The 8,906-nt window shown below is 57.9% G+C and overlaps 2 protein-coding genes across 10 annotated transcripts; both read left to right on the top strand.

Annotated features, from left to right (window-relative positions):
* The first annotated feature begins 360 nt into the window (after window positions 1-360).
* Window positions 361-5,616, top strand: WDR45 (WD repeat domain 45). 9 transcript variants are annotated; one of them, XM_072817270.1, is made up of 11 exons: window positions 361-429; window positions 1,930-2,001; window positions 2,131-2,205; window positions 2,295-2,399; window positions 3,299-3,407; window positions 3,531-3,625; window positions 4,096-4,175; window positions 4,291-4,499; window positions 4,580-4,681; window positions 4,765-4,910; window positions 5,154-5,616. In XM_072817270.1, exons 2-11 carry the CDS (start codon window positions 1,947-1,949, stop codon window positions 5,261-5,263), a joined length of 1,086 nt encoding a protein of 361 aa, XP_072673371.1. In that variant the 5' UTR covers window positions 361-429; window positions 1,930-1,946; the 3' UTR covers window positions 5,264-5,616. The 9 variants fall into 9 exon arrangements, with proteins under 9 accessions (XP_072673371.1, XP_072673374.1, XP_072673369.1 ...); XM_072817273.1 differs by having other exon boundaries at window positions 363-429; window positions 3,302-3,407; XM_072817268.1 differs by having other exon boundaries at window positions 368-495.
* Window positions 5,617-5,942: 326 nt separating this feature from the next.
* On the top strand, window positions 5,943-8,793 carry PRAF2 (PRA1 domain family member 2). Its single transcript, XM_072817277.1, has 3 exons — window positions 5,943-6,245; window positions 7,349-7,566; window positions 7,989-8,793. Exons 1-3 carry the CDS (start codon window positions 6,067-6,069, stop codon window positions 8,126-8,128), a joined length of 537 nt encoding a protein of 178 aa, XP_072673378.1. The 5' UTR covers window positions 5,943-6,066; the 3' UTR covers window positions 8,129-8,793.
* The last annotated feature ends 113 nt before the right edge of the window (window positions 8,794-8,906 follow it).

An 8,906-nucleotide genomic window follows, 5' to 3' on the forward strand; every position in this document is an offset into this window, starting at 1 on the left:
CTTTCCAAGGTCTCCAGGTCTGTGGCCGCCCCGGCCTCCCCACCCGCCTCTCTGGAAATCTGGGACGACAAGTATTTCCAGCCAGGAAGGCCGCTCTAGCCCACCTCGGAGGCCCAAGTCTCGTTAGCCCAGAAAGTTAACGCCTCTCGCTCTCCGAGCAGGACCGAACTGGGGAGTGCTCGGCCCTCTTCCGCTCAGCAAGGGAAAATGTCTCTCGTCCACCCTCCTCGGCTCCCTCAGACAGCCAGGCCCTTGCACAGCCTCTGGAGGATGCCACTATGGCTCACATAGCTCCAAGGACCTGGAACCCCAGTGAGGAGAGCTGCGGCCGCGTTTTCCGGCCAGGATGAGTCACTTCCGGTCACAGACTCCCTCCCCCGGAAGTGAGACCTAATGTAAACACCGGAGCCGGGCGTCTGGGCCCGGGAGGTCAGAAAACCGGGCCGCGGGCGGCACCGACAGCTGGGGTTGGGATCGGGCACGCGTGGAGGTCAGGTTTGTGCAGGCAGCGGAGAACTGGGGCATGATCCCAGAATTGGTTGGAGTCTGGGAGAGGGTTAGGGTAGTGGGTCCCTTGAACCGAGCGAGGTCTTGGTGGTCGGGAGGAGTCTCGGACAGGCAGCCTAAGTGGGTGCGGGCGTTGGAAGGAGTATGTGGGCGGTCTTGGTTATGAGGAAATGGAGGCATCCCGGGGCAGGGTTCTTGGGTGGCAAAGAACTTTGGAATTTGGGTCCAAAAAGGGGTCATGGAAGGTGGGGCTGTACTAAGAATTAGTCTTTGGGGAGTGAGACGGTCCAGTGGAGGTGGCACAAGGGGGGGAAGGTAGGTTTGAGCTCTTGGAGAATGGGGAGGGGTGTACTTGGGCAAAGGTCTTGGGGAGATGGGGGGTTTGAAGGGAGTATGGGTGCTCTAGGGCAGGAATCTTAGAGGGGCCTGGGGCAGGCGTCTTGGTGGGGTTGAGTTGTTACAGGTGGGGGTTTGGGGAGGTGTGTCCTAGGCAAGTCTTGGTGAGGAAGGCTGCCCTGAGGCAGGGGGTTTGGGGCGGGGATAGAGAATCTGGAGGAGGAATGTAAGAGGGATGGGATTCCTGGGAGTAGGTTCAAGCCAGTCTGCATTGGAGTCAGTGACAAAAGCACATGGAAGGGGATGTCCCAGGAGTGGACGATTGGATGATTTGAAGTCATAGGGGAATCTGTAGGGTATCTAGGGCATAAGGGGGCCTGGGGTGCATCCACGCTGGCCCTGGTTGGACAGAGGTTAGCATGGCATGAGAAGGGGTCATCTGGAGCTAGGCATGGGATCCTGAGGGGGTTTGGAGAAGCCTGGGAAGAGGGAAGGTGTGCGAGGGCTCTGACATGGTGGAATAGGTTGGGAGCCTCAGAAGGGCAGGAGGAGAGGAAGTCCTGTGGGTGGTGGACCAGGGCCAGGGCCAGGGAGGTGTGGGAAGAAGTGAATGTCTTAGCCCTCTTTCCCTGTTTATTGGCAGGTGGTGGAGTGGGATGCTAAGCCCAGGTGTGAAGATGAGAAGTGGGTGGGAGGGGGGTGGTTCCAGGCCACATGGGGCATATGGACCAGGATTGGCTGGGGGTGGGGAAGAGATATCACTAGGGCAAGGGCACCCTCTACCCCATTATTTCTGGACAAGCAGTGAGGGCCAGGGAGTAAGAAGGAGATGAGGAGTCCAAGTCAAGGGAGACCTGGAGCTGGGGTCAACCAAGTGGAAGAAGATGGAGAAGTTTCTGGCCATGCTCTTTGGGGTCGTGGGAGCTTAGTGACCCCAGGACTATCCCCCTTTTTTGTTTTCTTTGTAGCCCTGCTGGGAGCAGTAGGTAGTAGAGGAGGAGGAAGAAGTCATTTGAGGACAGGAGTTCTGGGACTTGGAGGGCAAGCCCCAGGACTCTTCCCAACTCTATACCCATTTGTGTCCAGGGAAGCAATCCTGGACCATGACTCAGCAGCCACTTCGAGGAGTGACCAGCCTCCGTTTCAACCAAGACCAAAGTGAGAGAGGCTTGTGCTTGCACCATTGTGGGTGGGAGGGAGGGAAAGAATGGCCAGAGGTGGGTGTTAAGCCCCTAGCTTCCAGCTGGGCATCCTTTCAGGCAGCTCAAATTTCCCTCATCCTCCCAGGCTGCTTTTGCTGCGCCATGGAGACAGGTGTGCGCATCTACAACGTGGAGCCATTGATGGAGAAGGGGCATCTGGGTGAGCCGTTGGTGAGGGTGGGGCAGTGGGCAGAAGGGATGGGCTGGGCCTTGGTTCCCACCCCTACTGACACCCTGGTCCTTGTCCAGACCACGAGCAGGTGGGCAGCATGGGTCTGGTGGAAATGCTACACCGTTGCAACCTGCTGGCCCTGGTGGGTGGTGGTAGCAGCCCCAAGTTCTCAGAGATCTCAGGTAAGTGCCGTCATCCCATCCTCTGCCCTCAGCCCAGATTCCCCAGAATCCTGGCTTCCCCAGGCACCCCGAGGCACTGGCAGATGAAGATGGTAGAGCACCTCAGAGTCCCGCAGTGAGGGACTCTCACTGGGAAGTCGTGGATCTTACCGCTTGAGAAGCTTGGTGTTTTGCCTTCACTTAACACTTACTGAATGCCTCCTGTCTGCCATGTCCTTACCTGTGGAGCACTTGCTGTGAGCCTGGGACTGTTCTAAGCACTCAACACATATTAACTCACTTAAAGTCTCATGGTAACTCTCTGTGACAGGAAGTATTATTAACCCCATGTTTACAGATAAAGAAATTGAGGCTGAGGTCCAGAGAGGTTAAATGACTTTTCCAAAGTCACACAGCCTATTGGTCTAAAAATCTTGAAGCATCCTCCCTGGTGCCTTCTGGCTTTGGGCCTCAGGAGCCATTTGTTCTAAGGGTTTTTGCTGATCCCACTGGGACGTGGAAAGAGAGGCCTGGGCGTGTCACAGAGCCCTAGGATCCATCGCAGAAGTCCTCTAGGTGTATGTATTGGGAGCTGGAGGCAGAAATAGTTACTGAGGGGGAAGTTACAGGCCTGGGTATAAGTCCCTGCTTGGTTGCTGATGGGCAACGAGGTCCTTGGCCAGATACTCACCCCCCTCAAGCCTCTGTTTCTTCATCTGTAAATGAGTATAAGGGTTTGAGAAACCTGTTCTGTCAGCCATCATATCCACAGGCGCTCATGCCATAGGAGGCTCACGTTGGTGTTAGCAAAAGGTCAAGCAAGTGGGTTGAGGTCCCATGGGGAGTAGGGGTGGGTCCTGTGTCACCAGGGCTGCCCCTCGCCCTAAATCTTGGCCCCGACAACGTACCCACCTGCCCAGCAGTGCTGATCTGGGACGATGCCCGGGAGGGCAAGGACTCCAAGGACAAGCTGGTGCTGGAGTTCACCTTCACCAAGCCAGTGCTGGCTGTGCGCATGCGCCATGACAAGTGAGCCTGAGGAGGACCCGGGTGGGGGAGGTAGGAGGTCCCCCACAGCAGGCAAGAGGGTTAGTCCTGGATGGGCATCCTGCCCTCCCCTTACGGACATCCTGCATTGTGTGATGCCCACAGAATTGTGATCGTGCTGAGGAACCGCATCTATGTGTACTCCTTCCCTGACAGTCCTCGAAAGCTGTTCGAGTTTGACACCCGGGACAACCCCAAGGGTGAGAGGACCCAGATACGCAGGTGTGAGGGCAGGAGGCAGTGGATGGGGCAGAGGGACAGAAATGAGAGAATGGAAGAGGCACCAGAGAAGCCAGGAAAGGGGGGGCAGAGAGAGAGTCTTTGTGTAGAAATGCTCAGGTGGACTGAGAGCTGCTCACATTCTCAGTCTGTCCATCTTTCCATCCTTTTAGCCAGTTCTCTCTCCCCCTCTACCCCCGGGTGCCCCAGATAGCAGGTCAGAAACACCCAGTAAGGACACAGGTGGCTGTGCCAGGGATCCTTGGGCCCTCCTGGGGCCGCCACAGCTGCATGGGGAGGTGGGGAATCTGCCTGGCCACTTGGGGGGTTCCATGGGTAACCTAGATCACAGAAGGTCAAGGCCTGGCCCTTATGCAGCTTCTGTCCATTTTGAGACTCTGCTCCCCCTCACCAGCGCCCGCCCCACCAACATTGTGTCCTCACACCCTAGGGCTTTGTGACCTCTGCCCCAGCCTGGAGAAACAGCTGCTGGTGTTCCCAGGACACAAGTGTGGGAGTCTGCAACTTGTGGTGAGCTGCCTAGTGGGCAAGGGTAGGTGGGTAAGTGGGTGGGCTGGCTCCTGTGTGGATGGTTGACCTCTGCCTTCTGGACTACCCCAAGCCCAAAGTGCTCCTTCTGCCACAGGACCTGGCGAGCACAAAGCCTGGCACTTCATCTGCTCCGTTTACCATCAACGCCCATCAGAGTGACGTGGCCTGTGTGTCCCTGAACCAGCCAGGCACTGTAGTAGCCTCAGCCTCTCAGAAAGGCACCCTCATTCGCCTTTTTGACACGCAGTCCAAGGAGAAACTGGTGGAATTGCGCCGAGGCACTGACCCTGCCACCCTCTACTGGTGAGCATAGGGTATGTGTGGTGGGCTGGTGACCCCAGGCCACATGGCACATGGGCCTCACTGCTGGTTGTGTCTTCCAGCATCAACTTCAGCCACGATTCCTCCTTCCTCTGCGCTTCCAGTGACAAGGGCACAGTCCATATCTTTGCTCTGAAGGATACTCGCCTCAACCGTCGCTCTGCGTGAGTACGCCCTGCCCTGCCCTGCTGTGTCCCCATCCCCCTGCCCATGTACCACACCTGGGCTTATCCAGTGCTGCCTGCAGGCTGGCTCGTGTGGGCAAGGTGGGGCCTATGATTGGGCAGTACGTGGACTCTCAGTGGAGCCTGGCAAGCTTCACGGTGCCTGCTGAGTCAGCCTGCATCTGCGCGTTCGGTCGCAATACTTCCAAGAACGTCAACTCTGTCATCGGTGAGTGGGAATGGCTCTTGATTCGGGGTATGGCATGGGGAAAGTCCTGCATTTTGGACCTGCAGGAATTTTAGGGCATGGAAAGCCTGAGAGAGCTAGAGTGGGCAGCTCAACGCCACCATGAGAGGGATGGCATGTGGACAAAGGCCTGGAGGTAGATCATGGGTCCTGGGTCGCTGGAGAGGATCGGAGCATGTGGCTTCAGCAGCTTTTAACCTTTAACCCGTTCCCCCCCTCTTCCAGCCATCTGTGTGGATGGGACCTTCCACAAATATGTCTTCACTCCTGATGGAAACTGCAACAGAGAGGCTTTTGATGTGTACCTTGACATCTGTGATGATGATGACTTTTAAGGACACTGTGGGTTGTGCAAGGGTCCTGCAGTGGCAGCAGATTGCAAAGCCTTCAGGGGATCAGGAGTGCTGTGGAAGCTACCAGCCTGCAAGCATTAATGGGGCAGGTGCCCACCTTCCATTTGGCAGCACTATGCCTAAACAGCTCACTTCCCCCAAGCACTTCTCGTCACTGTGTGCCTGCAGGGCCAGGCCAGGGACCCAGGGAGGGAGCAGACCTCCTGGGGCTCCCAGCCTGAAGAAGACTGCTAGGGACCCAGAGGGAGTGCCCTGATTAAATCTGTGGGGATTAAAAAACCTTCCCAGAAAGAGACCTCTCTGATGTGAATGTGAATAAAAGGCCCTTGATAGTATTCACGGCTGGACCTGGGGGGTGTGGGTGGGGCATGGAGGAAGTTCCAAGTAGGTGTGACCCTCTTGGACCCTGACGACAAGGGAGCAGGATGGGCCCCGTGGTTCTGACAGTTCCTATCTGCATGTCCTAGAATGCCTGCTGCGTACTTGCGCCATCAGCACCGCCCAGAACAGTCGCCCTTGGGCGCCCCCACCTGGGGATGAATGGGATCGTCTCTCCCAGCTGTGGAGACTTGATTTCCCGGCAGCCCCTGCAGCCTTACAGTTCAGGCGTGTTTGCCGGTGTTTCCGGTCACATGTACTACGGTTGCGTAGTTGGCCCAGCTGGTTAAGAGAGCCGCCCCTCGGCCCAGACTTCATTTCCCGGTGTCCCTCGCAGTGGCGTGGGGTGTAACGGGGGTTGTAGTCCGGCGGCTCTTCTGGCTGGTCCAGCTACATTGACCGGCAGGATGTCGGAGGTGCGGCTGCCACCGTTACGCGCCCTGGACGACTTCGTTCTGGGGTCGGCGCGCCTGGCGGCTCCGGATCCGTGCGACCCGCAGCGTTGGTGCCATCGCGTCATCAACAACCTCCTCTACTACCAGACTAACTACCTTCTGTGCTTCCTCTTCAGTCTCGCTCTGGCTGGGTGAGGGAGGGAGGGAGAGGTTGGCCTGGGACGCCTGCGGGGCAGGGAGGGTGCACCCGCGGGATCTTGAGATGGGGGGTGGCAAGGCTGGAAGGGCGAGTTCCTTGGAGATGGAGAACCTACAGGGCCTGGGAGGGGAACTTGAAGGAAGTCCGAATGTGGCTATAGGGAGTGCCTTGGGTGGGCTAGAGCCCCGAGGATAGAAGGTCAGGAGGATGGAGAATGTGGGACTGGAGGAGAGACTGGGTAAGGAGCTGGACCTGAAGATAAGGAGGGCTTGAAAGTGACAGTGGGGGTGGAGGGGGAAGATGTGAGTGATGGGGCCAGATTAAGGTGGCCCTGGAGGACTTCGGGCAGGGACAGGGATGTGGTCAAGTTGAAAGGTTGGGAGGATGGGCTGGTAGAGGCTCTGAGCTTGGACGGGAGCCTGGCTGTGATTGGAACGTTCCAGGAGCAAGTACCTCTTGGGGAACTTGAACCAGGGGTGGAAGGCCTGAGAGCAGAGAAGGGTGGAGAACCTGGAGGGATTTGGGCAGGGTTGAAAGAGACCCTTTCAAGGGGTTCTAGCAACGATGGAGAGAGATATCTATAAGAAGTGGGAACTTGGATAGGGAATTTGAAGTGGAGAAGTCTGGAAGGGGTCTTGTAAGAACTCCGGGTGAGCGGGAAATGTCTGGAGACAGAATGCCTGGAAGGGGAATCTACCGGGCTGGGCCCATAGGGTGGAGTTGGGGGTGGGGTCTAGGGGGTTGGAGAGGGGCCCTGCGGGGGTTGGGGGCGGGTAGGGTTGGGAGCCTGGAGGCCTAGCGGGATGAGAGGGCCTGAAACGGGAGAGCTAAGGAAGGTTGGACTGTAAGATTGACAAGAAAGAAATGAGGGCCCACAGGGCTCTTGGGAGTCGGAAGCCCTGAAGGGTGGAACTGTTGGGAAACAGGGCTGGCAGGAGTTATTTGCCGGGCTGGGGGACCCTGAAGCGGGGAGGGGAAACCAAAGCTCTTGGGGCGCGGGATTGAGTGGATGGTGGTCCGAGAGGCTTGGAGGCTGGGCAGCCCTCCCCCCCAACCCCCGTCTGCTGGGCTAGCTTAGTCCCATTGTCCTTGCAGGTACATGCGCCCGCTGCACACCCTCCTAAGCGCGCTGGTAGTGACGGTGGCCCTTGGTGTGCTGGTGTGGGCGGCTGAGACTCAAGCAGCTGTGCGCCGCTGCCGTCGCAGCCACCCCGCCGCCTGCCTGGCTGCAGTGCTTGCCTTCGGCCTCCTTGTTCTCTGGGCCGTGGGCGGCGCTTGCACCTTCCTGCTCAGCATCGCAGGGCCCGTGCTTCGTGAGTATCCGCTACCCCGCGACGGCCCGGCCCGATAAGCGGCAGCGCTTGCGCGCAGTGGCAGGCCAGCCCTGCCCTAAGAGGGGGCTGGGACGCCAGGCGGGCATGGCCACACCCCCTTGACAAAGCGCTTTCCCTGGATTTGCCTTCCTTCTGGGAACACCCCTCTCATTACTGCCCTTTCAGGCCTCACTCTTGGTATTAAGTGTCTTCCACCCGCCACGTCCCTGTTACCCTATGCCCTCCCTAGCCACGCCCCTGTTGCGAGGCTCCTTCCTGGGCCACACTTTAAGATCAGAGGCATCCAGGCCACTGGCCACTCTATTGGCCTGCCTGTGCTCCAGTTCCCCACTCTGGGCCCCCATTGGCTAGAAGCTGAGGTCTCGTCCCACTGACCCCACTCCTCTCGGCACTGCCCGCAGTGATTCTGGTGCACGCCTCCCTGCGCCTGCGAAACCTCAAGAACAAGATCGAGAACAAGATTGAGAGTATTGGTCTCAAGCGGACGCCAATGGGGCTGCTACTGGAGGCGCTGGGACAAGAGCAGGAAGCTGGATCCTAGGAGTCTAGGATCTGTACCCAAGACCTGGAGAATGCCACCCCACCCTGACCAGTACCGGGACCCAGAGCCCTTTCCTAGCCCATAAAATTGAGGGGCCCATCTAGTTCAAAGAGCAGAGGACATGTGAGACCGCTCCCCCACCCAGGTCCAAAATTGGGATCTCTCTCCTACCCAGCCCCCATTACCTAGGGGACCACTCTTCCCCAGCCCTGAACTTGGGGCTTGGAGACCAGAGCATCCGTGGCCAGCCTCAAACTCTGGACCCAGAGATACTCCAACCCCCAGTCTGGGACCTGCCCATCTACCATGCTCATCCCCAAAGCTGGGATCTGGGACCAAGGCATTCTCTTGAACCCGGGATTAAGGCTCTTGACCCTACCCCAGCTTTGAAACCAGGTCAGGGCATTGCCAAATCTTGAACCCTGGCCCCAAGTGTTCCCAGCCCCCTTCAGGACAGGATTCAGGCATCCTGACCCTGTTGAACCCTTGGTTCCAGGTGACCCAAACACTCACAAGTCCCACTTGCCTCCCTCCAGCTTCCAAATTTCTACAGTGATGAGGACCATGGGGTGCGGTGGGGTGGGGTGAGGTGAGCCAAGCCCTGACCCGGCATGGGGCATCTGTATCAGTGTTACTGCAACAATAAAGGCTGTTGCATCGCTCAAGCCAATGTGGGCTTTTGGGGTAAAGTCCGTGCATTTCAATGACCAGAAGTGGCCTTCTGCTTTTCCGTTCTGCTGGACTCTGGATCTCTTTCTGTCAAGTATGTGGACTGAAG

Source organism: Canis lupus, chromosome X (assembly GCF_048164855.1).
Source record: "Canis lupus baileyi chromosome X, mCanLup2.hap1, whole genome shotgun sequence".
Taxonomy (NCBI): Eukaryota; Metazoa; Chordata; class Mammalia; order Carnivora; family Canidae; genus Canis; species Canis lupus.

Excerpts from the sequence above, each read along its gene's own strand:
- WDR45 (XM_072817270.1), top strand. The coding sequence starts at position 1,947 with ATGACTCAGCAGCCACTTCGAGGAGTGACCAGCCTCCGTTTCAACCAA. Across the intron at positions 2,400-3,298 it reads CAAGTTCTCAGAGATCTCAG|CAGTGCTGATCTGGGACGAT; the intron begins GTAAGTGCCGTC and ends CCACCTGCCCAG. Across the intron at positions 4,682-4,764 it reads CGCCTCAACCGTCGCTCTGC|GCTGGCTCGTGTGGGCAAGG; the intron begins GTGAGTACGCCC and ends TGCTGCCTGCAG.
- PRAF2 (XM_072817277.1), top strand. The coding sequence starts at position 6,067 with ATGTCGGAGGTGCGGCTGCCACCGTTACGCGCCCTGGACGACTTCGTT. Across the intron at positions 6,246-7,348 it reads TTCAGTCTCGCTCTGGCTGG|GTACATGCGCCCGCTGCACA; the intron begins GTGAGGGAGGGA and ends TTGTCCTTGCAG. Across the intron at positions 7,567-7,988 it reads CATCGCAGGGCCCGTGCTTC|TGATTCTGGTGCACGCCTCC; the intron begins GTGAGTATCCGC and ends CACTGCCCGCAG.